Here is a 24,168-nt window from a genome sequence, read left to right on the forward strand (position 1 = left end):
CTTCATCGGATGCATCCGATGAAGTGAGCTGTAGCTCACGAAAGCTTATGCTCAAATAAATTGATTAGTCTCTAAGGTGCCACAGGTACTCCTTTTCTTTTTTCTAAAATAGCTGTATACCAAAATGTAGATCTGCAAAAGCATGCAGATCTCTCAGCAGACTGGAAATGAATCATATACTCTGGGTCAGAAATCACTCTAGCTAGGAAAGAATTTTAGGTATCTACATGTCATATCCTTGCTATGTAATCATTTGAGTTAAAAAAATCACTAACATCCACTATGGACAGAATTGAGCATAAAATATTGTTTTCACAAACCTTGCCCAAATATTTTAATTTTTAAAAATGAAAACCTTCTGCAGCTTATCAGAATTGAACTTTGTTTAATTTAATATTTCAGGAGAGAATGTTTCACACCTGACTTCTGACAAAAAATATAAAGTAAGTTAAGCTTTCCAGCCACTAATGTGGTATTTCTGGGAAACCAACTGTGCCACCGTTTTATAGCTGCTGAATTCAAGGTGGTTCATATACTGTACCTTGAATCTGTCACGCCAAAAATGAAACCAGCATCAGTCTTCATTTTTTAGTCTCACCCACTCCTTTTCTAAGAACTCTGCAAAGGGGAAGTTTTGTGACTGAAGTTACAAATGATTGATGAGACAAAATAGAGTGTTTTCGAAGGGAGTGTCAAATATAATTTTTTAGAGGTTCCTTGTTTCATACTTTTAAAATGTTTTTAACTTCCCAGTACAGTACTAAATTTCACCTTCTGGTGCTTGGACCATGGATGTATTCTCTAGACAATAAGAATTCATGTCAAAATGATGTTGCTTCTCTAATTGTCTTTGAACTTCTGTTGCTCTTCAACCAATTCCAGCCCATTGGTTACATTTGGCCTGCAGTGGCAGCCCAGGCCAGATCCAGATCATGTGTTTACACTACGTTATTGACTTTTTTGTTGTAGCTGCACATTCCAGATCAAAAAGAAAGGGATTTAAAAAAAACCCTATTGAACAGTAAAATAAATAAATAAATTCAAATCTTCCACCGGACAATATAGACTCTGAGTTCGACAGCCCTGCTCCAGAGCCCACTCAAGTCAATCAAAAGATTCCCATTGACTTCAGTGGGCTTTCAATCAAGCCCCAGTTGCATTTGGTTCACAAGCAGACAAGCAACAGGCTGAGAAAGGCTTTGCAATTATATTTCAGTACTGACCATGTCTCTTGCTAACATGCCCACATTGTATTGCTCAAAGCGGTAATTTGTTTACTTCTTTCACTGTGTGGACTAGCCCTTTAAGGGATTTTGGCTTTCCCTCACCTTTGGCTTTTCATTTAGTCCCAGATGTCGGGTTTGGGCTTGGACCTCTCCTCCCCTGCCCACTCTGTGGTTGGATCAGGTGACCAGGCATCACATGGCATGATGGTAGCATGGAGATGGAGCTTCCAATAGAAAATTAGGGGCTAGGGAAGGCCTAAGGGAGCACTTGCTAAAGAAGCCTGGAGGGGGAGAAATTGTGAGGGATGAAACTGTGAGACAAGATTGCATAAGAGTAAATAGAAGTAATCCAAGATAGCTTGTGAAAGATCCAGGTGAAATAAAATTAGTCCAAGCTGTCCCTTCTGGCTGCCATTATTTTTTCCATATTAAGTTTGCATCCAATGAGAATAAAAACGAGCTCACGAAATAAAAATGAGCTCACGAAAGCTCATGCTCAAATAAATTGGTTAGTCTCTAAGGTGCCACAAGTACTCCTTTTCTTTTTGCGAATAAAAACCTTGCAGTTTTTCCAGAGGTTTTTTTTTTTTTTTTTAAGGCTATCAATTTTAATGCTGTTTTTCTGAGATAGACAGGAAGGAGTGAATCCACATGTAGCCCCAATTAGTATAATTTAATTGGAGAGAGGAGAGCACTAAATACCGCTGCTTAAAGAGGAGAAATCTTTTTGCAGAAGAAGAGAATGAGAGAATATGTGTTGGCAGTGCCAACATCCAGCCGCACAAGAGCTGGATTGAATGAAGTCTTGTAGATGTCGAATAATGAATGACATATTTTGCAAAAGAGGTGTTTTCTAATACCAGATGCATAGGCCCTAGCTGAAATACAAAAGTGAAATGCTGGATTTGTCAATTGAGGACCCTGTGCAACAGCTGTAAAAGTCAGTGGGGGGTTACTTCACTGCAGTGATGATGAGACACTGATCTCCAAGTGGCAAATGGCAGAACTGACAAACACAAGAATTCAAAACTCAGGAAACAAAGCAAAATAAACCCATCTGATTCATTTCAACCTGAAACGTACACAAATCTCATTCCCGGTGCATATGCCACTAGCCCAGACATTATGTGCAATATGGCTCAGTAGCTTCCATAGTGCGTTCTTGTCTCCACAGCCATGGAAACTGGCCAAAACTTAAGGGACAGGAACTGTCCCATTTCAAGCCCTACTGTGGAAGCCACAAAGCTCTTAAATGGGTGCCCAATCCTTCCCCCTCTATAGGCATTGACTCTCTCCCACCCAGTTACTATATACAAGAGTCTGACTTTTGAGGAAGATGCCAGCTAGCAACTGAGCTTGTCCTCATGAAAGGAAGAGGGACTCCTTTACAGCTGATGAACATAGACTGCCGCTGAGCTGAGCCAGACCACTATGCCAAAGAATTTCTCTGTTCCTGAGCTGAGATGTATTTGCTGTCTCCATTCCCCAGCAGATATACACCATCTGGAGAAGGGACATTTTTGTCTTTAAACAAAGGAGGTCTCATTTCCAGACCCCCCGCCTCAATCTGTCCTCTCCCCGCCCCACCCCCACTACAGATGTCTGGGATTTACTCTCAATCTGCATCTGGATCATTTCCTTTCAGTCCCACCAGTGAGGGAGAGTTGGTCAGGAAATTCATAGATTTGGAGGGTAGGCAAGGAGTTGAACTACATGAGTTGCCCACCCTCTGGGTGGTTCCAGGTTTTTCAGCTCCGGGGCACGTGTGGGTCTCCTCCTTCTCCTTGTGTGTACCAGGCCAACAAGCTTCAGGATCCTAGCATGTCCATTTACGCATCCCATTGGAAGCAAGGATTTGGCATGTGGCCCTCAGTTAATGCTGCTCTGCCTGTCCTGGGCATCTCAAAGGAAGAGGCAGTTGTTGCAGATAATTAATAATTCCACAGGTGTGTCCTGCCTCACCCTCAGAAACAACATCAGCATTTCCTGGTGCATCATCGAATGAAAAATTGTACACTTATGTTCAGCATAGTTGATGGAACTGATGGAGCAAGGGGGGTGGGCTAATCACCTCCGCCAAATCTGTTTGCTGGTTAGATGACCCCTTTACATAATTCGCTTTTGCAGGAGCTTGTCCAATGTGAACTAATAAGAGTTCGGCTGCCCGTGCTCACCAATGGTGCATACCCTACTAAAATCACTGTATTTGGCTTTTTCAGAAAGTTTCGCCTACAGAAAACAAGGGATGTGTCATAAATATAAAGGGAAGGGTAACCACCTTTCTGTATACAGCACTATAAAATCCCTTCTGGCCAGAGGCAACATCCTGTTACCTGTAAAGCGTTAAGAAGCTCAGTTAACCTGGCTGGCACCTGACCCAAAGGACCAATAAGGGAACAAGATACTTTCAAATCTTGGGGGTGGAGAAGGCTTTTGTTTGTGCTCTTTGTTTACGTGTTTGTTCTCTCTTGGGACTGAGAGAGGCCAGACAGAAATCCATCTTCTCCAACGCATCCTAATCCAAGTCTCCAATATTGCAACCAGGATAAGTAAACCAGGCAAGGTGGATTAGTTTATCTTTTGTTTTATGTGAATTTTCCCTGTGTTAAGAGGGAGGTTTATTCCTGTTTTCTGTAACTTTAAGGTTTTGCCCAGAGGGGGATCCTCTGTGTTTTGAATCTGAATACCCTGTAAAGTATTTTCCATCCTGATTTTACAGAGGTGATCCTTTTACCTTTTCTTTAATTAAAATTCTTCTTTTAAGAACCTGATTGATTTTTCATTGTTCTTAAGATCCAAGGGTTTGGGACTGTGTTCAGCTGTACCAATTGGTGAGGATTATTATCAAGCCTTCCCCAGGAAAGGGGGTGTAGGGCTTGGGTGGATATTTTGGAGAAAGACGTCTCCAAGTGGTCTCTTTCCCTGTTCTTTGTTTAAAACGCTTGGTGGTGGCAGCATACTGTTCAAGGCCAAGGCAAAGTTTGTACCTTGGGGAAGTTTTTAACCTAAGCTGGTAAGAATAAGCTTAGGGTGTCTTTCATATGGCTCCCCACATCTGTACCCTAAAGTTCAGAGTGGGGAAGAAACCCTAACAGGATGAATAGCATGACCTGTCTTTGTAAGGGCTTGCCAACCTCAAATTTTAAAACAGGAAAGGGACAGATCAGGAAGATGGAGATTCAGGAATTCTGGAAATGGGGCTTATAGCTTGGCTATGTAAAATGACAAATGCATGTGCACCCAACTACAAAATGGCTATTACCTGCCCTAGCAGCATAATACAGGCATATCAACTGAAGGCTGTTACTGATATGCTGAAGACTGGGATGCTCAATAACAGGTAGACCAATTATGTCACCTATCCATCATAAATCTTTAGGAACACTTAAAAAAAACAGGTCTGAAAATATGTTTCAAGAATCATTATGATGGATTGCATGTAAACAGTTCTAAAAAATTCTCTCCCCACTTCCCACTCCTTACTTAACTCCTCCCTCAGGAAAAGCCAGAGTAAAGAGGCCACTGACAGAGTGGTCCATCAGCTGAACAATACTTTCTGTCTGAGAGGTCTGAAACTTCACTGGTTCCATCAATCTCCAAGAGTGAATCAATAAATAAGAGTAGCAGTTATCTCCTGTTTTCCCAGTATTTTCTCCTGGGCATCTTGCTGTTTCCTCAAGTTACCCATGGGTAAAACCAAGCTCATTTTTCCTCCCTAAACCTTTCATGTTTTTTCTTCTCCTCTGCCACCGATATTACCTTGGGTCATTTTTGACTCTGACCTCAACTTTTACCCATGCATCCAAGCTATCATCAAATCCTGCTATTTATTTCTTTACAGCATACCAAAAACCCATCCCTTCCTCAATGTCCCTACAGATAAAACCTTTGTTTATGCCTTGGTTATCTCCTACTATGACTCTGGCAAGCTCTTTCTCTATGTCCTCCCTTTTCCCCATATCATTGCTCTCCAACCCATCCAGATTGCAGGGGCTAAAATCATCCTACTAATTCCTCAACTCAGACCATATGACTATTATTCAGATCTCTCCATTAGCTCCCCATACTCTGTTGAATCAAGTTTATGGTTCTTGTTCTCATGCTCAAGACTCAGCATAACATTGCCCCTGCCTACATCTCAGCTCATCTCCTCCTCACTCCTCTAGGCTCTACCAGCAATGCCAACTTTCCATTCCCTTCTCCTGGTCGTCTCTCTCCCAGAAATAACCTGCCTATCTAAACATGCAGCCTCTCACCTACTTTCCATTTAAATCTCTCCTGCTTCTTCCGCAAGCCCTACAAATCCTAGGCCACATCAATGGAACACCATCACCACTTCCATTTTCATTTCAAAATGTCCTAGATCTTTACTGTTCTCTGACTTTCAACATGAGATTTTTTTAACTGAACTTTGTCATGCTTGTAGAATGTAAGCTTCATGGAGCAGAGTCCATAGTCAAGATTTGAAATGCCTCAATCTATATATGCTCAACTTGAGACATAGGTGCTTGGCACTCTGTGGAAATAAGCCCCTCTTAAGATACTTCAAGTTGAACATCTAAAAATAGAGTGCCCCTCCCCCCCCAAATCACTAGTCATGCTGGAAAATTTTGGCCTGTGTTTTTAACTGTGTCTTGTCCAGCACTGAGCATATTATCGGCACGTAATGTCTAGTGATATGTTAATTATAAATGCAGCGAATCATAGAGGAGCATACAATATTTTTATAAAGGGGTTGAATACTAGTCCCACTATAGTTACAATGCAGGCTGAGGAACTTTTCCTTCCCTCTTTCCGAACCCCGGAATCTCTTCATATTCTTTGAGGCAATCACAGACCTCTTACACAATGTCCCACTTGGCTTTTAAAATGGTTACCTCAGTTGGCCAAAATGGGGTCAGGAAGAGAGGAAATCAGCTAGAAATTGTGGGTGAATGCCCTCCTATTATGACAACCAGTAAAGCCAAGAGCATAGAGTAACTGAATGCAAGATTCTCAACTACATTAATTTTGGAAATATAAGTCATATGGTCTGGTGGCATGAGTCATGTTCAGAGCACTTCCCTAGCAATAAAATACCCTTAGTTTCATATACTTCATACTTCAGTAAAATATAATGTTACAGACACAGTGGGTTGATTTTGAAAAGCTGCTAGTCATTTCCTTGACTAGATAACCAGCTATTCATCCAAGTTGTGTATATTTGGTTTGGTATCATAGCAACTAGCATTGACTTATATATTTCTGATACATGTTATAGAATAAATTAGGGGTTCTCAAACTTCATTGCACCGCAACCCGCTTCTGACAACAAAAATTACTGAGTGACCCCAGGAGGGAAGACAGAAGCCTGAGCCCACCTGAGTCCCACTGTCCCGGGTGGAGGGGCCAAAGCCTGAGCCCCACCGCCCCGGATAGGGGGCGCAAAGCTGAAGCCCAAGGGCTTCAGCCGCAGGCCAGGGGCCTGTAACCTGAGCCCTGTCGCCCCGAGCTGAAGCCCTCAGGCTTGGGCCTCAGGCAGTGGGGCTCAGGCTTTGGCTCCGGGCCCCAGCAAGTCTAAGCCAGGCCTGGTGACCCCATTAAAACAGGGTTGCGACCCACTTTGGGGTCTCAACCCACAGTTTGAGAACTGCTGGAATAAATTATTAATTTGGAGCTCAGTCCTGTGGTCCTTCCTTAGGCTAAACGCCAAAGAGCTGAGTAAAAGCTGGATAAGAACTTCAGGATTTAAACCATTGGCTTGAATGGAAGTTGTGTCTGCAATTTCAGGTTTTGGGGCTTGTTCCCCTTGAAGTCAATGAGAAAACTCTCAAATTACTTGGAGCAGACCATTTGACCTTGGTTCTTACAATGGACATGTAATTATAACAGTGAATGTGACTTTAAGAGGATAATTTTCATATGACAAAATTAGTATGGGAAGAATCAATTAAAAATCTCAATAAGGTAGAACAAGAGTATAGAGTCCTGGATTGCTTCATAGCTTTGATTTATTTTAAAAAAAACATTTTCATTTTCATTTCCACAGTATCATAAATTAGGATCTTTTTTTCTGGATATTTAATATTGGTAAGTGAATATGTACTGAATTTGAAAACAGAAAATGCCACAGTCATGCTAATCTATCCAGTAAATTAAGATACTCAATGGAAAGCTTGTTTAATATTTGGCTTGAACTACTGTAGTCGCTAGCTCACTGAAATGAAGTTACAAATCAAGAAACATGAGAATCATTATGTATACAGATGTTTTTAGACATATAGATACAGAGCCTGATCCTACAAACGTTTTTCTTGTACAAGTATTCCTTATACAAGTATACAATATACAATATTTTTAATATAAGATGCTAGGTAAAAATAGCACACCTAACATTGAGTAATATCAATAAAAGTTATGTGTAAATTGAGAGAATTCAACGCAAACAGAATGTGGATATTTTGTTGCACTTGCAGAGCCTGATTCTTCATTCCATTCAGGGCTCTTTTTGCTGCATGACTGGAGCAAAGGGGCCATAAGTTTATGTACAACTGACCCCTGGGGAAAATTCAGGAATCACTGATATTTTATATGTAATTAATAGTTCATAGCTAATGACTCACATTAAAAATGCAATTTAAAAAATCATGCCATTAACTTAGCTCTGCTCTGTACCAACTCAAGCTAGAACCATGAGTTTAATGTGCTAAGCAAGGCTTGGCCAGCTCAGTATTAGGATGAGAAGCCAGGGCATTGTAATAAACAGAGCTGGAGATTCTTTAATGGAATTTTACTTTTGGGCATTACTGAATATATCCTAGTATGGTGTTAGTGTCAGCAGACCAGGTCGTAGGCAGTCACGCTGTGATGGAGAGGGAATTTTCCTGTAATATTTTGTACGAATGGTGTGTGTGCCTTAGTTTCTCCTATATGCTGCATTGTTAACTAGGTGGTAGGAAAAGGTTGTTTACTCTCTGCATAGGCCCAGAGAAACAGGTTTGACTGAAACTAACTGCCTGGGGTCTGGGCCTCATGCCCATGAAGAGTCCGAGAAGACACTGGCCACTCCAGTTGCCTGGGCATTTGGTACTTATCAACTAACGACCATGGATGGGCCACCTCTCTGCAGGAAGCCAGCCGTGTTTGACCAGCTCAAGAACAAAGGGCTGAGGAGGAGTGCCAGGTGACAATGTTTGCCCAAGAACAAAGGGCTGAGGAGGGGCCAATTGGGTTGTTGTTAAGTGTGGGCTGCTAGAAGGAGGAGCCGCTTGTGAAATGGAAAAGAAGAGGGGTCAGAGGGCTCTGGGCTGACCAAGATGGACTATGCTGTAACTTTCTGTTCTCCACACTAACCAAGGACTTTCTATGCTGTGTTCCAGACACCTAATATATCCAACTGTTTCTACAATGCTGGCTGAGAGTCACTGCAGATGCTGATGGTGGGGGTGCACTGGGAGCTTTGGGTGTACAAATCTATCTTAAGTCTCCAACTCAGGTGGACTCCCTGAAGGGAGCTCACGGTGTGAAGTAGGAGTGACGAAGGCTCCAAGCTTCAGTCTAAGGAACGGTGAAGCCGAGTGGCTTACCCTAGTGAAAGAATGTGATCCTAAGTAGCTCTGACACACTAAAGGGTTCCTCCATCTTAGGGACTGTTCCAGAACTCCAAAACTGTGGATCCATAGATAGTCCAAATGCCAGAGCCAAGGTTCAAGACAGTGCCGGGACCAAGGCCAAAGGTCAGAACTGCAGTCATGGTCTGAACACCAGAGCCAATGATCAGAAATCAGAGCTGAAGGCCAGAACTGGATTATCAGGAGTCAGAGAAGGATGGAGCAGGGCTGGTTCTGAGGCAGGAGCAAGGCTGGGTGCAGGACAGGATCTGAGCTGGAACTATGGAGAAGCAAGCCAGGAGCAGGGCTTGGAGAGAGACAAATATAGGGAGGCAAAGAGTTCATAGGCATGTGTATTGAGTACTGCTGCTGCTGGGCTTAAGAACCAGCCTCCTAGCTTTCTCAGCTGATCAGACAGGCTGGACCATCAGGCAGTCTACCTGACTCATTAAAGTGTCAGGAGTACTGTACAGGTGCAAGTACAGGGCCTTACTCATGACAGTTAGTGGCCACAGTGCTCCTAGAAATGCCATCTTTCTGATGGGTCAGAAAATGAAGGTCCTGACCAGTTATGGCCATTAAGGACTCCATAGCACTTATCCAAAAGTAAGGGTTTTAGCCATGGTGATATGTCCAAATTCCAATTCTGGGCCTGCCTAAAATCCCCTGTGAAGTTTCAACTGGATACAATATTTCCCCACTGCCATTGGATTTTCTTGCATCTCAGGAGGTGCATGGAGAGGTCAGTCCATGCACTCCTTTGACAGCATGGAGTGCACATGGCAGACTGTATGGACCCTGCAATAGGGGAGAGACTCATTGCACCTTCCCCCACTTATGACCTGTGTAAGGGCCACCCAACAAATGACATTAAAGCTTTAATGCCACTCTGATTATCACACTCTGGCTACCAACTTCTTAACACTTCTAGGAAATTTCATGGCAAAAAGCAACAGTAAGGCTGCTGGCCAAGAAGTGCACAGGTCAGAAGGGAACAAACATATGGCAAATCATATTTAAATATTAGGGTTTTCAAATTTATTTGCCAAAGCAAACACACCTGAATTTGGGGGAAAGTAAATGCTGAAAACCTAGGGAGGTGGTGGAATCTCCTTCCTTAGAGGTTTTGAAGGTCAGGCTTGACAAAGCCCTGGCTGGGATGATTTAGTTGGGGATTAGGTCCTGCTTTGAGCAGAGGGTTGAACTAGATGACCTCCTGAGGTCCCTTCCAACCCTTATATTCTATGATTCTATGAAAACATGACACTCATTGTCAGCATGTGAAGCATAAACAATTAGTGTTCTATTAGTAATAATACAGTGCTGACTGGGTGTGGTGCATCTTTTTTTAAAAAGTACTGCTAAACTATCAGTACTTACCACGTAAAACATTTTTAATCTATGAGGCTGCTTGTTATGGGCTGCCTTACTTTTGCTTTCTCATGGAGGGAGGGTGTATTCTTGTGCCAGGACTTTAAGAAGACTCACAAAGATTTATAGCTGAAACTTGATGGCTGAAATAAAGAGCTCTCACAGAGCTGGGATGTCACATCTCAGGACAGTCCAGGATGCCAGTAGAGTTAGCCCCAGGAATGCTGTGTACGTGTGTGACCCCTGCCACCTATTGAATGAGTGAATGAAGTGAGCTATTGTGCAGGACTTGTGTTGCAAACACTTCTGTAGCTCAACCATGTCAGCTTCACTTGCTTGACTAAGTTGCAATGAAAACAACAAAGTAAGGCCTGAAGGAGGGCAGCAGAGAGGTCCAAAATAAATCCCTTCATTTAGATCCAAACTACATTCTTTTGCTTCCAGATCCTATCCAGAATAAAAACACAGCACAAATTCCTTTATAAAACATCTCTTCACAAAATATTCTGGGCCTGATTCTTCCCCATGGGATATGAGTAACTCCCATGCACTTGATTGTGGCCTGTGATAGGAGAATCAGACCCTCTACTTTGTAACTTCGTCATTGTCCATCTGTATGGTCACGTCTATCAGCATATCCAATATAAATATTAGTTTTTATGGGGTTGTGAGCAAGATGGTGAGAGATTTAAAAAAATAAAAACAAAAAAAAGTTACACTAGATCAAATAGTTTTTCATAGCAATTAAAGATAGAAAAGACCTAGAAAGTCATTTAGTTGCTCTGTCGATGACAGGTCTTTTCCCCAGGAGGGAGGGAGGGAGGAAGAGAGAGAGAGAGAGAGAGTGTTTTTCCCTGATGTTCCACTATTTTTTCCTTTTCTTAGTTTCATTCCATAACTCCTAGTTTTAACTCCTGAACTACCTACCGGTACATAATTTCTCTTCCCTGCTGAGAGCCCAATCCTTCCAAGGCAAAATTCCCATTGACTACAAATGGGAGTTTTGCCTCAGTATAACGTACAGCATCTGATCCTAGATATTTATATCCTTCAAATAATTGCTGCCAGTTATTGTCACACTATAGTTGTCATTTAGTCAATTGCTCTCTTAAGGCCTGATCCTATGCCCATTGAAGTCAATGGCAATGCTCCCATTAACTTAAATGGTTCTGTTATTAAACTGGAGCCTGGTCTCTCATCCAAATCATAGAGGGTTGTGCCAAGAAGCAGGAGCAAGATCTTAATCCAGTGCCATTCGACTATTCTGGTAACACTCTATTATATCTACTTTCAAATTTTAACTAATCAAAGTGTTTCTTGTTAAAACATTAACAACAAAACAGAACAATGAAAGAAATCTGCACCTTCACCGACGCAAAAAACCTAGTCCATTAGCTCACCCAGCCAAAGGGAATTCAGAAAATCTCATTTGGGCCTGACAATTTTGTGCCTAATAAGTAATACCTGAGATTATAATAACTGAAAGAAGTTAACAAAAAAGGTTTTCTCCATTTTTCAGTGTATATTTCATATATTTGACAGTCCTTTGCATATAGTTAATTTCACTATTTTTCTGATATCAATTTCCCCTGAACAGCTATAGGGAAGAAAAAAAATCCCTTATGCAATCTTTATTTTATAAAATAATCAGCATATACTATTTAATGGTTGCTTATCAGAAACTGGACTTTTTTTCTTATCAATATCAAACCATTCAAATTGTCACTGTCCCTTTAAAATAGATGTCTATAGTGTCTAGCCTTGAGTTGTTGTACACAGTCAGTGATTGTTTTTATTTAGCCCCGGATGTTGTTACTAACATGCCTGTTCTGTGCTGTGTCAGGGTTGCAAGGTGTGTTTTTCTGCTAGAGTACTTTTTACAAAGGGTTTAAAATATGCCGAGCAGAAGCTGTGTTTGGGAACAAGGTGCTGTGGGGGGAAGTTTGCGTTACTTTGATTCAGACAGCGCAAAGGAATCAGCTCAGGGATTCCCCTCCTTGCTTTCAGGCAGACATCAGAGCCTCTGGGCACCCCGTGCCAAACTACGAGCTTCAGACTAGCCACTGCCTCCCCACAAGTTGCCCCTCCTCCCCCACAAGCAGCAGCCCAGCTTATGCACAGGCTTGGTGAGAGCAGAGGGCCTATGTACACCACCAGCTACCTGGGAATGTATCCAACATGAGCAACGCTGGTATGGTGCATGTCTTGGACATCAGCACTCAGCCTTGAGCATGCGCTTAGTTCACCCCCTCTGCACACGGTTCTGGCATGGCAGAGCGGGCATCAGTGACGCCTAGAGAAAGGGAGATTGTCCGCCTCCCTGCTTAATCCCAAACACTGCTCCATCACCCTGAACCCAGCCTCCCTGCCAGGGCACTAGGGGAGCATGGAGGGTCCTGATCCCCAGCTCCATAAAGCACATGGACACCCTTTCCCATGGCATGGGAGCCCATGCAGAGTGCCCAGCTGCTACCCATAGGGCAGGGAAAGGCTTGCAAAGTGCTCTGGCCCCTTCCCCTCCCTTCTCTAGCCCCCCTCCTCGGTCACTCCTTCCACGTCTGATTCCTCCTTCTTCCCCTCCTCTCCTTTGCTTGATCCTCCCACCCTGCCTCTTGCTTACCCTCCTCCTGCTTCCCCACCCTGCCTCCTCCTGATCCCCTGATCCTCCCTGCCTCCTGACCCTCTCCAGCTCCCTGCACCATGCCTCCTCCTGACCCCTCCTGTTCTCCCCACCCTGCCTCCTACCAACCTCTCCTACTCTCCCCACACTGCCTCCTACTGACCCCGAATCCCCATCTCCTTCCCACCCCCATCCTGCCCCCGACTGACCCCCAAATCCTCTATCCTGCCCCCTAATGACCCCCTCCTGATTCCCCCTGCCTCCTGACCCCTTTCCGCCTCCCATTGACCCCGATTCCCCCCGCCGCCTACTGTCCCCCTTCTGCTCCCCCCACTCGCCTCCTATTGACCCCAATTCCCCCCGCCTCCTAATGACCCCCTCCTGATTCCCCCACCCCACCGCCGACTGACCCCCTGCTCCCCCGATCCCCACGCCCTGTCGCCTCATTCCGAGCCCGGCAAACCGCTCCGTCCCTCCCCGGGCCCGGGAACCCTCCCCCCGCCGCCTTTGTGCGCACTGCCGCGCGGGCTGCGAGTGGGAGTGGAGAGACCCTCGCCCCGCCGGGCCCCGCCTCTCGCTGTGTGTGCAAGGCAGGGCCCGCCCGGCGGGCCGGGTTGGCTGAGGGCGTGGCGGGAGTATAAGTACCGCGGCGGGCAGCCGCCGTCGGTCTCCTTCGCCCCTCTCGCTCGAGCAGGAGTCTCCGGGACCCAGCACCCCTGGAATTACAAAGCGCCGGCCGCCGCCATGAGCACGACCGCAAGCAGCAAGAGCTCGTACCGCAGGATGTTCGGGGGCGGCAGCCGCCCCAGCACCTCGGGGAGCCGCTACATCACCTCCTCCAGCCGCTACTCGCTGGGCAGCGCCATCCGCCCCGGCAGCAGCCGCCTGGTCTCCTCCTCGCCCGGCGGCGGCTATGCCACGAAGTCCTCGGCCCTGCGGCTGCGGAGCAGCCTGCCCCCCGCGCGGCTCGTGCACGACACCGTGGACTTCTCGCTGGCCGATGCCATCAACACGGAGTTCAAGGCCAACCGCACCAACGAGAAGGTGGAGCTGCAGGAGCTGAACGACCGCTTCGCCAACTACATCGACACGGTGCGCTTCCTGGAGCAGCAGAACAAGATCCTGCTGGCCGAGCTGGAGCAGCTCAAGGGCAAGGGCACCTCCCGCCTGGGGGACCTCTATGAGGAGGAGATGCGGGCGCTCCGCCGGCAGGTGGACCAGCTCACCAACGACAAAGCCAGGGTGGAGGTGGAGAGGGACAACCTGGCCGACGACATCCTGCGGCTCAGGGAGAAGTGAGTGCCCCCGGGGGGGCGGATGGATGGGGAGGGGGCGCCCTGGCTTCTACCCAAGGGCAAAGTGGGGAGCGAAGGGAACAATCTGCATCCCCAAAGTGCCAGACGCTCCCCCGCCCCTCCTGCGCCTAAAAACCGCTTAAAGTTGTGCTGGTGTCAGCCCCAACTAGATGGCCATGGAAACTGAGCTTCAGAATCGGGGAGGTGGAGGGAGTGCAAAACAGATCCAATCCACATGGATAACTAACTGGTGTGCACCCATAAGCTAATTTGCCTGGAGCCAAAACAAGGCTGATGTGTATATTAAAGGCTTTTCTAGTCCAAATTAAAGTTGAAGGCGCAGGCTTTTGTGGAAAACCATCTTGGGCGGCTACCATCTTGTAGGGGCATCTCAAACTTGGGTCTCTAGTATTTTGTTCAGTGTAGTGAAAAGACCAAGTAAAAAGTTAGCTTTGCCACTCTCTCATCTGATTTTTCAGTATTTACTGTTGTACTGTAGATCTTATCTTGAGGTTTTTGGTGGGTTTGAAAACTTTAGCTTGGCAAATCCACTTCTTAAATATTGCAACCTAACAGAATCTGAATTTAGCAAAAGATTATTTAAAACCAACCCAAATCTAGATCAGCCTCTTGTTGCTCGTTAGCTGAATAAGCAGTAACAATTTTTTGGCACTGCTTGTGTTAGGCTATCTGTGGATTTCAGACTGCTGTAACAGCAGAAAGTCTCAAAGCCCAGTCATGCAAACTTAATAAAGAGGGCACAGACCAGAAAAATGTCGGAATGAGATGCCTTTTTGTCAGAGGCCCCATTTTCCCCCTCTGACTGGGTGTGGCTACCAGCTGGATTTGAACAGACTAGTGCTGATTTTTTCCCCAAGTTCATTATTTGTTTAATCAATATGCTACTATTTTCAGGTTGCAAGAAGAGATGATTCAGCGAGAAGAAGCTGAAAACACCCTGCAATCTTTCAGACAGGTTTGTAATCATTTCTGCATATTAAAATAAGGAGCACATTGAATGTAAAGCCAAATGTGTAAAGTTGGCATAATGTACAAGTGAGATGTAGAGCCACCTAGTGGTAAAAAGCAACTGTTAAAGGTGCAAGACTTCTCTCAGTAACTCCAGGAAGTTGCTCTATTCAAGGGCGTTGCCATTCCTTGAGTCTAGACACTGATAAAATTGGAAACAGTTAAGTTTTAAAGTATTATCTGGAGATTCTACAAAAACATATAGCAGATCTGACACTTTTGAATGTATTTGCAATGAGTAAATTGAAACAGAAATGTTGTCTTGCATGACTAGGTACAATGTCTAACACATCAGAGGTGAAACCTTAAAGCAGAGAATGGATAAGTGTAGAAATAAGACTCTAGATTTGTGGGGTTCTTTTTTAACAAGAATCCACCAGTCCTCATGTAGTAACTTGTTTTCTTTAGTGATGATGTAATCTTAAGTGGGGAGGGGAACAGCTATTGTTTAGCTTTATCCAAGACTAGCCTATTCTACAAAAGCACTCCAATGTGGAATCACTTTCTGATCCAATAAGGGTGAAAGGGAGCCATCTGTTCGCTTGGCTGAAGGGTATTAATGGTTTCTATGGGATTCACTATGGAATGCAGATACAGGCATTATGGCAAGCGTGGTGGCTGCAGATTGAAATAATAGAACTCTTTGTATTGAAGAGTGGCTTGCTGCAGGCTGCATTCTTACTGAATGTGTAATGATGTAAGCGTATTTTAGAGAAATGTTTTTATAACATCAGTTATTTTAGATATGGCCCAGTCTTAAAATTCTTAGTACAGGACTCCATTATGGGAATTGACCGACTTAGCTATGCTGCTCTGAAATTCTTGCAAAATAAGAACTGCCCTAACACCTGAGAATTTTTCTGTTAATGTTGTCTACTGATAGGTCAGACAATTTCTCTTTCTGGCTGCCTTCAGGTTTTAGAGGAGGGTCTGACCAGGGATCCTAGTTATCTGTGATAAACCCACAAAATTCTGATTTTTTTTAAAAAAACAAATCATTTTTTCTGTGATTAGGGAATTAAAGTTCAGCATTTCATTTTAGTAACTATATATATTAGTTGAACACAAGGTTTTTACTGATACTTACAATTTTTAAGCAAGTTTGAAGTCTACCAGTGCCATTGATCATTATTAAAATTAATAGAATTGCAATTTGTATTTCTTATGCCAAATACTTCTGTGTTTTATACAGTAGAACCCCATTTATCCGAGCCTCCATTATCCAGCTCTGTATTAACTGAACCACCAGCCACCTGTGTCTCACTGCCCAAGCTCTCCCATCTTAAAATGCGGGGTAGAAAGCTCTTTGCCAGTTCTCCTGATCATCAGAATTTTTTTATTCCTATCTGGCCCCGGTCACAATTAGATCTGATAAACAGTTTCACACACACTTTTCACAATATGTAAAAACTAAATATTCTCTGTAAGAACACAAATTGTTTTTCCACAGCAAACAGATTTCTAGGATCCCTGGTCATGATCTCAAAAGTTAACAGCAATCAAGTCATAAGATGGTGTGTATACTGGAATTTTTCTTTAAAAGAAATTCTCAAAGAATAAATGAGAAAGGTGATCAGTCATCTAAACTTTGATGTGAGTTGTAAATTACCTAGACAGCTTACTTTTTAGTAAGAAACTAGGCTTCAGTTCATGTACAAGTTTTGAGCTCTTCAGAGCATTTTACAGTGTTGGACTGCAACTTGGAAGACCTGGGTTCTATCCCAGCTCTGCTAGTAGCCTGCTGGTAATGTTGGACAACTCACATCACCCATATGTGCCTCTGTTTCCCCATTTTACAGATAGGGGAGGGAAGTGTAAAGTGCTTTGAGATCTACTGATCACTATATTAAAAGCAACTATAGGTGTTCTTGCAACCTCAGCCTGTCTTTTCATTCATTAGAAACAAACCCAAAACTTTTAACTTGAGTTTGGACTTTTTGATATTTTAAAGAACTTGCCTCTCAGACTTTTTTTTCAAAAGAGATTATCACTGTGGAAAGGCATTACTAGAATTCCTTTTATCTCCAGCCAGCTGGGCTCAGATGTGTCTTGGGTCACAAAGTTGCTTAGTCTGGTATTCTAGAGTCCCTAGTGGATGTACGTCTAAATGACAACCAGAAGTTTGCCAATCCAGCTGAATTGTGCAACACAGTCCCAAGCCTTGCTCAAGACAAATAGCATGATCTCTTTATGTAAGAATGAAGGCATATTGAAAAATGGAGTTGCTTGCCTGAAATGTGGAAGATGCCAGGCATCACCTCAATGAATTTCAATTTCTTCTGTATTTAAAGAATATATTGTATGTTTCACAACATCAGGCTTGTCTTAACACATGTTGCACTGGCTTGCCTAATAATGTAATTGACTTAAACTGGTGTAAAGTCCTGCATAGACACTCTTAAATGCACTTAACCTTGATCTAGTTCCACTGAGCTGAACTCGGCAAAGAATCTAGTTAAACTGGTTGAAGTCTGGCTTAATTTATTAAAAGCGTGCAAAGGGTCTTGTACTTAGCTGTGTTTTTAAAGGGACACAGTTCTCTTTCAAACTAATGTAACGGTCTAGACTGGGGGCAGCGGCAGCACTCTCAGCATGCACTCGCTCATATTCCTTGGTGTCAAACATTTTAGCATAATCCATAGACTGGATTACACTTAGCTGCCGTATGCTAATAATATAAATGATGATTGTATTCTAATAAACAGGTCACTCAGAAGTGATTTTTTTTGGCTCTGATATCTCAATCTTTGCTGTAACTAGATACCCAGTACCACCATTAATATTAAAGAAAATGGGATACATGTACTGAACCTTTAAGATGTAAGGTGTCAGTAATACTTGATGCATAGAATTCAGTATTAAATACTTGTCAGAAATACAGGCACTAACCATAAATTTCACTGAAAACCTGTTAAGACTTAACTCACATTCAGTATGAGTGCCACTGTCTTGGGTCTGACTACAAATGACTTACGCACTTTAAGATAAGAAAACTGCAGGAAGCTTTAAAGATGCATGCATTTGAGGAATAAAAGACCAATGAAGCATTGGCATGACAAATCTTTCCCTTGGTAAATGGATTGCAAAAGTTTGACATGCAAAACTAAATATATAGCTTGCTCTGGACTTTCCTTCTTGAGAAAACAGCCTGCATCTTCCTACCAGAGCACAGAAGTGTCATGCTATTTCAACCTTTAAGTATAGTTTCAGAGAACTGTAGGACACTATTTTTATGGCACTTAAAATTCCACATCAGAACAAGAAAATAACACTCACGTGGTAAGAGCTGTTCTTGAAGTAAGCAAATACGTTCACTTGCATTACATAGTTCAGCAGGTAACCGCTTCAGAATGAAAAGCTATTTGATGCATCTGTGTTCATCCATCATCATTTGGTAAAGCTTCAATGAATTGCTTGCTTTTGGGGCACAACTAGGTAGTGCATCAGTACAATGAATGAGTTACTGCAATGTATACCCAGCTAGTCTGGTACTAGGGAATACGTCTAATGAGCCCATGATGGCAAGACTGACCTCTTGGCTTAAATTCAGAGGTGCATCTAAAAAAATACAGACATATCCAGTCCTCTAAACTTGTTCTGTCCATCATTGAGTATGTTTCAATTAAAAAAAAAAGTCCTAATAAATATTCAGATCTATACATGATCTAATTGCATATCTGGCTCCAACACACTACTTTGAAAACTTAGCCCTGATGCTAGGACTATGGGGCTTCTTAAATTCACTCTAACATGACCTTCCAAACTGGCGAAAAGACTTTAGTTTAATCACAACTTGTAATCAACTTTAATGAATTGAATGAAGTTTAACTATATTGCATTGTGCTCATGTAATAGAAGCACATGTAGGTAAGTTGGAACTCCTCCAACTAAAGCTTATCAAGTTAGTCCCTCTACTGTAGGCTGTTATAATGCTAATGCACCTGTTAGGACAATTTGAAGCTTATGGCAAGTCTTGAACTACAAGCATATCAGGTACCACTGGTTAAAATGGGTGGGGGGAATACTAACTGATGGCACATCTGGCATACAATTTAAGATTGAATATGTAAACAATCCCCTTAAATTCTATGAATCCTTGACAATCTACACAAGGTAGATAATTAATTTGTATAACAACCTTCTCCCAGAAAGAGTTGACCTTAAAAGCTCTTTAGATCATGCACAATTAACCCATCAATGAATTCTTCCCTTCTGAGATAAAGCATGGTGCCAGCTGAGCACTACTAGTGCTACCTAGTCATGTGATGAGGACAATATACAGTGACATTAAGTAGAAGGCGGGGAGGTGTTCTGATGGATAAAATATACCAATTTTTTTCTTAAGGATAGAATTTTGGCCTGAGCTAGGATTTGTGTTGCCAGAGAATTTGGCAAGAAATTCTCTAACTTTTTGTTATCCTGACTCTCGTTATCTTCTGATGAAGAATGCATAACAAATACTTCAGAAAAATCCAAATGCTTTTGAGTTGGACTGAAACGTGCTGCTTGATTTGATGTTGATGTATAAAATACACACAAACCTACAGTTGACATGCAACTCTGTGCATGCCAGTACCCAATTTGCAAATAGATTTTCAATTCTTTCTGGCAACAGACTTTCAGATAGGTCACTCTGCTGCTTGACTTTGGATCAAACTAGCAGTAAACTTGCTTGTTACACTGATTCATTTTTCCCCCCCTTACTATTAGTATAGTGACCTTGCTAAATGATCTTTCCCTTTAATTAGGATGTTGACAATGCCTCTCTGGCACGTCTTGATCTTGAGCGCAAAGTTGAGTCCTTGCAAGAAGAGATTGTCTTCTTGAAGAAGCTTCATGATGAGGTAAGATGCATCTGCATTAGAATATTAATCTGTACGTTCTATCATAGAACAATACTTGACTGTCCACTCTTTTATTAAGGAAATCCGGGAACTGCAGGCCCAGATTCAGGAACAACACATCCAAATTGATGTAGACGTTGCTAAACCAGATCTCACTGCTGCCCTGCGTGATGTCCGTCAGCAGTATGAAAGTGTTGCTGCTAAGAATCTTCAGGAAGCTGAAGAATGGTACAAGTCCAAGGTAAGTGAATGGCTCTTATGTGACTATAAGGATATTTGGCTTAACTTTACCTTTTAGATATCCAGGATAGCTTTGCCATAATGCATAACTACTTACATCCAGGAGGCAAGGCTTTATCTAACTTTCCCAAATCAGGAAAACAGGTACAGCATGTCACAAATCTACAGTAGGCCCTGAGCCATAATACTGTGTCAAGAACCTAGATACTACATAGTTTAACTTCCTGTTTTGTCATCTTTCCTATTCTTTGCATAGTTAGAAGCATCCCGTGCACTGAGGGGTGGCTTGTGTACTGATGAGCTGGTAGAGAAAGGAATGGATGGGTAAAGATATAGCGCAACATACATTTTTAGATCAAGAATAATGAACGCTAACTTTAGAATGTATGTATTTCATTTTAACCATCAAATTAGAGAATGAAGAGCTGTAACAGCATGGCACTAGTTTAGAGCCTCTGTTTCAAGTATTAAGATCTTTGTATGTGCAGTTTCTTAATCACCTCAATCCTCTTACTCCTGTGTTCCAGATAACCGTATGACAAATTTTTGTTAAAGTATTATACCAACTGTAAATCTGTGTTTTTCAACAGTTTGCAGACCTCTCTGAAGCTGCTACTAGGAACAATGATGCCCTCCGTCAGGCCAAACAGGAAGCTAATGAGTACCGCAGACAAATACAGTCCCTCACCTGTGAAGTTGATGCACTTAAAGGAACTGTAAGTGAAACATACCACTGCAGCTGTTACTACTTGTGCTGATATCTTGTCACATTACAATATAACTAAATACTAAGATGGATGTGAATGGAGGTGACCTATCAAACAAGATTGCAGACTAATGTAAATATGGTGTGCTTCTAAAATAGAAGCTAAAGGGCCCTTTTGATTAACTTGCATCTTTCAGCTGTGTACTAGCTGGCTATTTACGGAATGGAAACTTGGGGTGACCCGTTTGACACCTTTATTTTTAAAGCTGAAGTATTGAGCTGTGTATATGTTCACAAGCTGAGTAACTGAAAGATCAATCCACTGTTAACTAACCTTACACTTTGCACCATGTTTACTCCTTGTTATATTTCCTTTTGAAAAACAAAAGGCTTCAGATCTAATTTTAATATTTGTATATCAGTACCTCTGTGAAACAAAGCAAGATTTAAAGAATGGACCCATTTTTTCCCCTGTTTAACTAAGCAAATCTTTAATATTGTCAAACTCTACTTAATGTAGAAACTTCAGTAGCTAGGCACACTGTCAATGCTACAAATGTAGGTCTCTTTGAAAATAAACCATTGACCAGATTTGTACTACATGAAACTTGCTGGTGAGGTTTCTCAGGGGCTGCTCTTGTATTGAGACAAGGAACCTAGGGACAATACCACCAATTTCCACTCCGATGCAAGGTGGGCACTGTGGCCTTGCCTCTTCTGATATGTAAATGTTGCTGTTGGTTTGTAGTTAAACACTACATTGCTCCCGTAATTCCCCCATGAGAGGATGAAAGCTAACAAATGGCAGACATTAGTCATGTAACCTTTTTTGAGCACCTTCCACTAGTGGTCAGGGTATTAAACTTCTATTATAGAATAGAATATATGGGTTTAAACCACCAATAGGTGAAGGCTGACAGCTACTAAACTGCAGCCAACACTTGACTTGAAAATTCTCTTGTAGAATGAGTCCCTGGAGCGCCAGATGCGTGAATTGGAGGACAACTTTGCTGTTGAAGCTGCTAACTACCAAGACACTATTACCCGTCTGCAGGAAGAAATTCAAAACATGAAGGAAGAAATGGCTCGCCATCTTCATGAGTACCAAGAACTGCTGAATGTCAAGATGGCTCTTGATATTGAGATTGCTACCTATAGAAAACTGTTGGAGGGAGAGGAGAGCAGGTAGATAAAACTAATGCAAATATGACCAGCAACTCTGAAGAGTAGCTGCTAAAGAATTACTAAATTCCAGAGACTAGCTTCACTAAACATGGATTCTCTTTTGCAGAATTACCATGCCTATTCCAACTTTTGCTTCCCTGAACCTGAGGGGTAAGTAGTATCTAATTTCTCATGAATAGTGTAGGAAGCTTCTTTGACAACTTGTATCCTTTTGCTGTGGTAAACTAATACTCTAAAGACAGTTTCCTTTTAGTCTGGTGTAACTGATTCAGGTTTTATATCAGAACCCAGATGTTGCTTGTTTAACAGAGACCACTAGTTCAAATGTTGGTATTTTAACTACTTTTTTAAGTTCAGGAAGAGATTCCTTGTAATAACTTCATAACAAAACTCTACAACCAGTATTTTGTGGCTAGTGATCTTGGATACCCAACTAAAGACCATTTAAAAGGGTTTTTTCTGAATGCAGGAGCTTAATGCTCCCTGAAAATCAGGCCCTTTTGAGGTTCCAAAAGGATCCCCTGAAAATCAACACCCAGGATCACTAGCCACTTCCAGAACTCTTGCCTATATCAAAGCAAGATATCTGAACTAAAGAGTTAATTGTAGCCAGTTACTTGTCATTAAAATCTCAGACTGGAGCCCCTAGAGTAGTTTCTGTAAGTGATCTGGATAGAGACCTCCTAAACAGTGTTTGAAAACTTACTTTGACAATGGGTGATCAGATTTAAGATATGACTAATTACAAAACATCTAGTAATTTTAGGATCTTATTGTTGGTGCCTGGCACTTGTCAGCTATCAAGTACATCAGTCTTTCCTGTAAAGAATCTGTCCATTCTATCGTATGTGCAATAGCAAATGAGTAACTTAAACTAGATCACTGAAGAATCATAACTGACTAATAATTTTACATCTGCAGAAACCAACATTGATTCCCACCCTATGGTTGACACCCACTCAAAGAGGACACTCTTAATTAAGACTGTTGAAACCAGAAATGGAGAGGTTGGTGCCTGTATCAGTTTCTTTTAGTGGAGGAGGAAGTAAAACAAATGACCAATATAGACAGAATGGTACTAGATGATAATAGCTAGTTGTGATATAGCGTTAACTTTTTACCAAACAGTGCATGCTTTAAGTATGTTACCCAAGCTACAGTAGTGCTAACTCAGTATAGTAACATGCACTTGGGCTGAATATTTTGTACAGATCAGAATGTGCTAACTGCAACCTTCAACAAACTAGGCGCCTCTCTATGCAGGGATAGCAAAACATTCATAACCATGCTGTAAAGACACATCTATCCAAGGCTGCTACTTCTGTTTCTAGATATTAGACCTAGAGAGATGGGTTAGCTGGTTCTGAAGTATCATTCCTAAAAGCAACTTAGTTCTGCAATATGGCCAGCAAATAAGGTGCTTGTAAACAAAGTATATCTGATTTCCCCCATGCCTTTTTTGCTCACTCTTTTTCAACTTGGAATTTAATTGACCAATAGCTGACTTTTCCACAAGTGAGTGGCTATCATCAACTTCCACTATGGCATAGTGGAAGTTTTTATTAGCTGTGTTAATATACCAGAATAAATCTAGAAAACTAATTTTACAGTCAGATGTCTTGAGTATTGAAATTGCTCAGAATTAATGTAAGCTGCCTTATTCTTCAACAGGTTATCAATGAAACTTCCCAGCATCACGATGATCTGGAGTGAAAACCCTAGAGAAACTGCACCTTTCTCACTTGTGCAGTGAAAAGATTCTTACCAGCAAAATTTAAAGTCCCTGTCTTAAAGGAAGAAACAGCTTAAGTGCCTTTCTGCAGTTTTTCCAAAAGCGCAAGATTATTATGCTAGAGAATAGGTATTAGATCTTGCAAACTGACTCTCCCTGAAGGTTTAGAGTTGACAATGGAGTCTAGTTTACAGATAGCAATATCTTGTGCTACAATACTGTTTAAGTTTCTGAATTCAATAACTGCTTTTTCCAGCACAGTATGAACAATTTCACTGCTTCAATAAATATTTGGAAAATGGCTTTCTAATGTGTGTGAATTTTGTTAAAC

At 42.3% G+C, this 24,168-nt stretch overlaps 1 protein-coding gene across 1 annotated transcript; it reads left to right on the top strand.

Moving 5' to 3' along the window:
* The first annotated feature begins 13,462 nt into the window (after nt 1–13,462).
* VIM (vimentin) lies at nt 13,463–24,139 on the top strand. The gene is made up of 9 exons (XM_077808173.1): nt 13,463–14,101; nt 15,017–15,077; nt 19,879–19,974; nt 20,054–20,215; nt 20,805–20,930; nt 21,885–22,105; nt 22,212–22,255; nt 23,027–23,112; nt 23,777–24,139. The coding sequence occupies exons 1-9, from the start codon at nt 13,551–13,553 to the stop codon at nt 23,816–23,818; spliced, it is 1,389 nt and encodes a 462-aa protein (XP_077664299.1). The 5' UTR covers nt 13,463–13,550; the 3' UTR covers nt 23,819–24,139.
* The last annotated feature ends 29 nt before the right edge of the window (nt 24,140–24,168 follow it).

This window comes from Eretmochelys imbricata, chromosome 2 (assembly GCF_965152235.1).
Source record: "Eretmochelys imbricata isolate rEreImb1 chromosome 2, rEreImb1.hap1, whole genome shotgun sequence".
NCBI lineage: Eukaryota > Metazoa > Chordata > Testudines > Cheloniidae > Eretmochelys > Eretmochelys imbricata.

Excerpts from the sequence above, each read along its gene's own strand:
- VIM (XM_077808173.1), top strand. The coding sequence starts at position 13,551 with ATGAGCACGACCGCAAGCAGCAAGAGCTCGTACCGCAGGATGTTCGGG. Across the intron at positions 15,078-19,878 it reads CCCTGCAATCTTTCAGACAG|GATGTTGACAATGCCTCTCT; the intron begins GTTTGTAATCAT and ends CCCTTTAATTAG. Across the intron at positions 19,975-20,053 it reads TGAAGAAGCTTCATGATGAG|GAAATCCGGGAACTGCAGGC; the intron begins GTAAGATGCATC and ends TCTTTTATTAAG.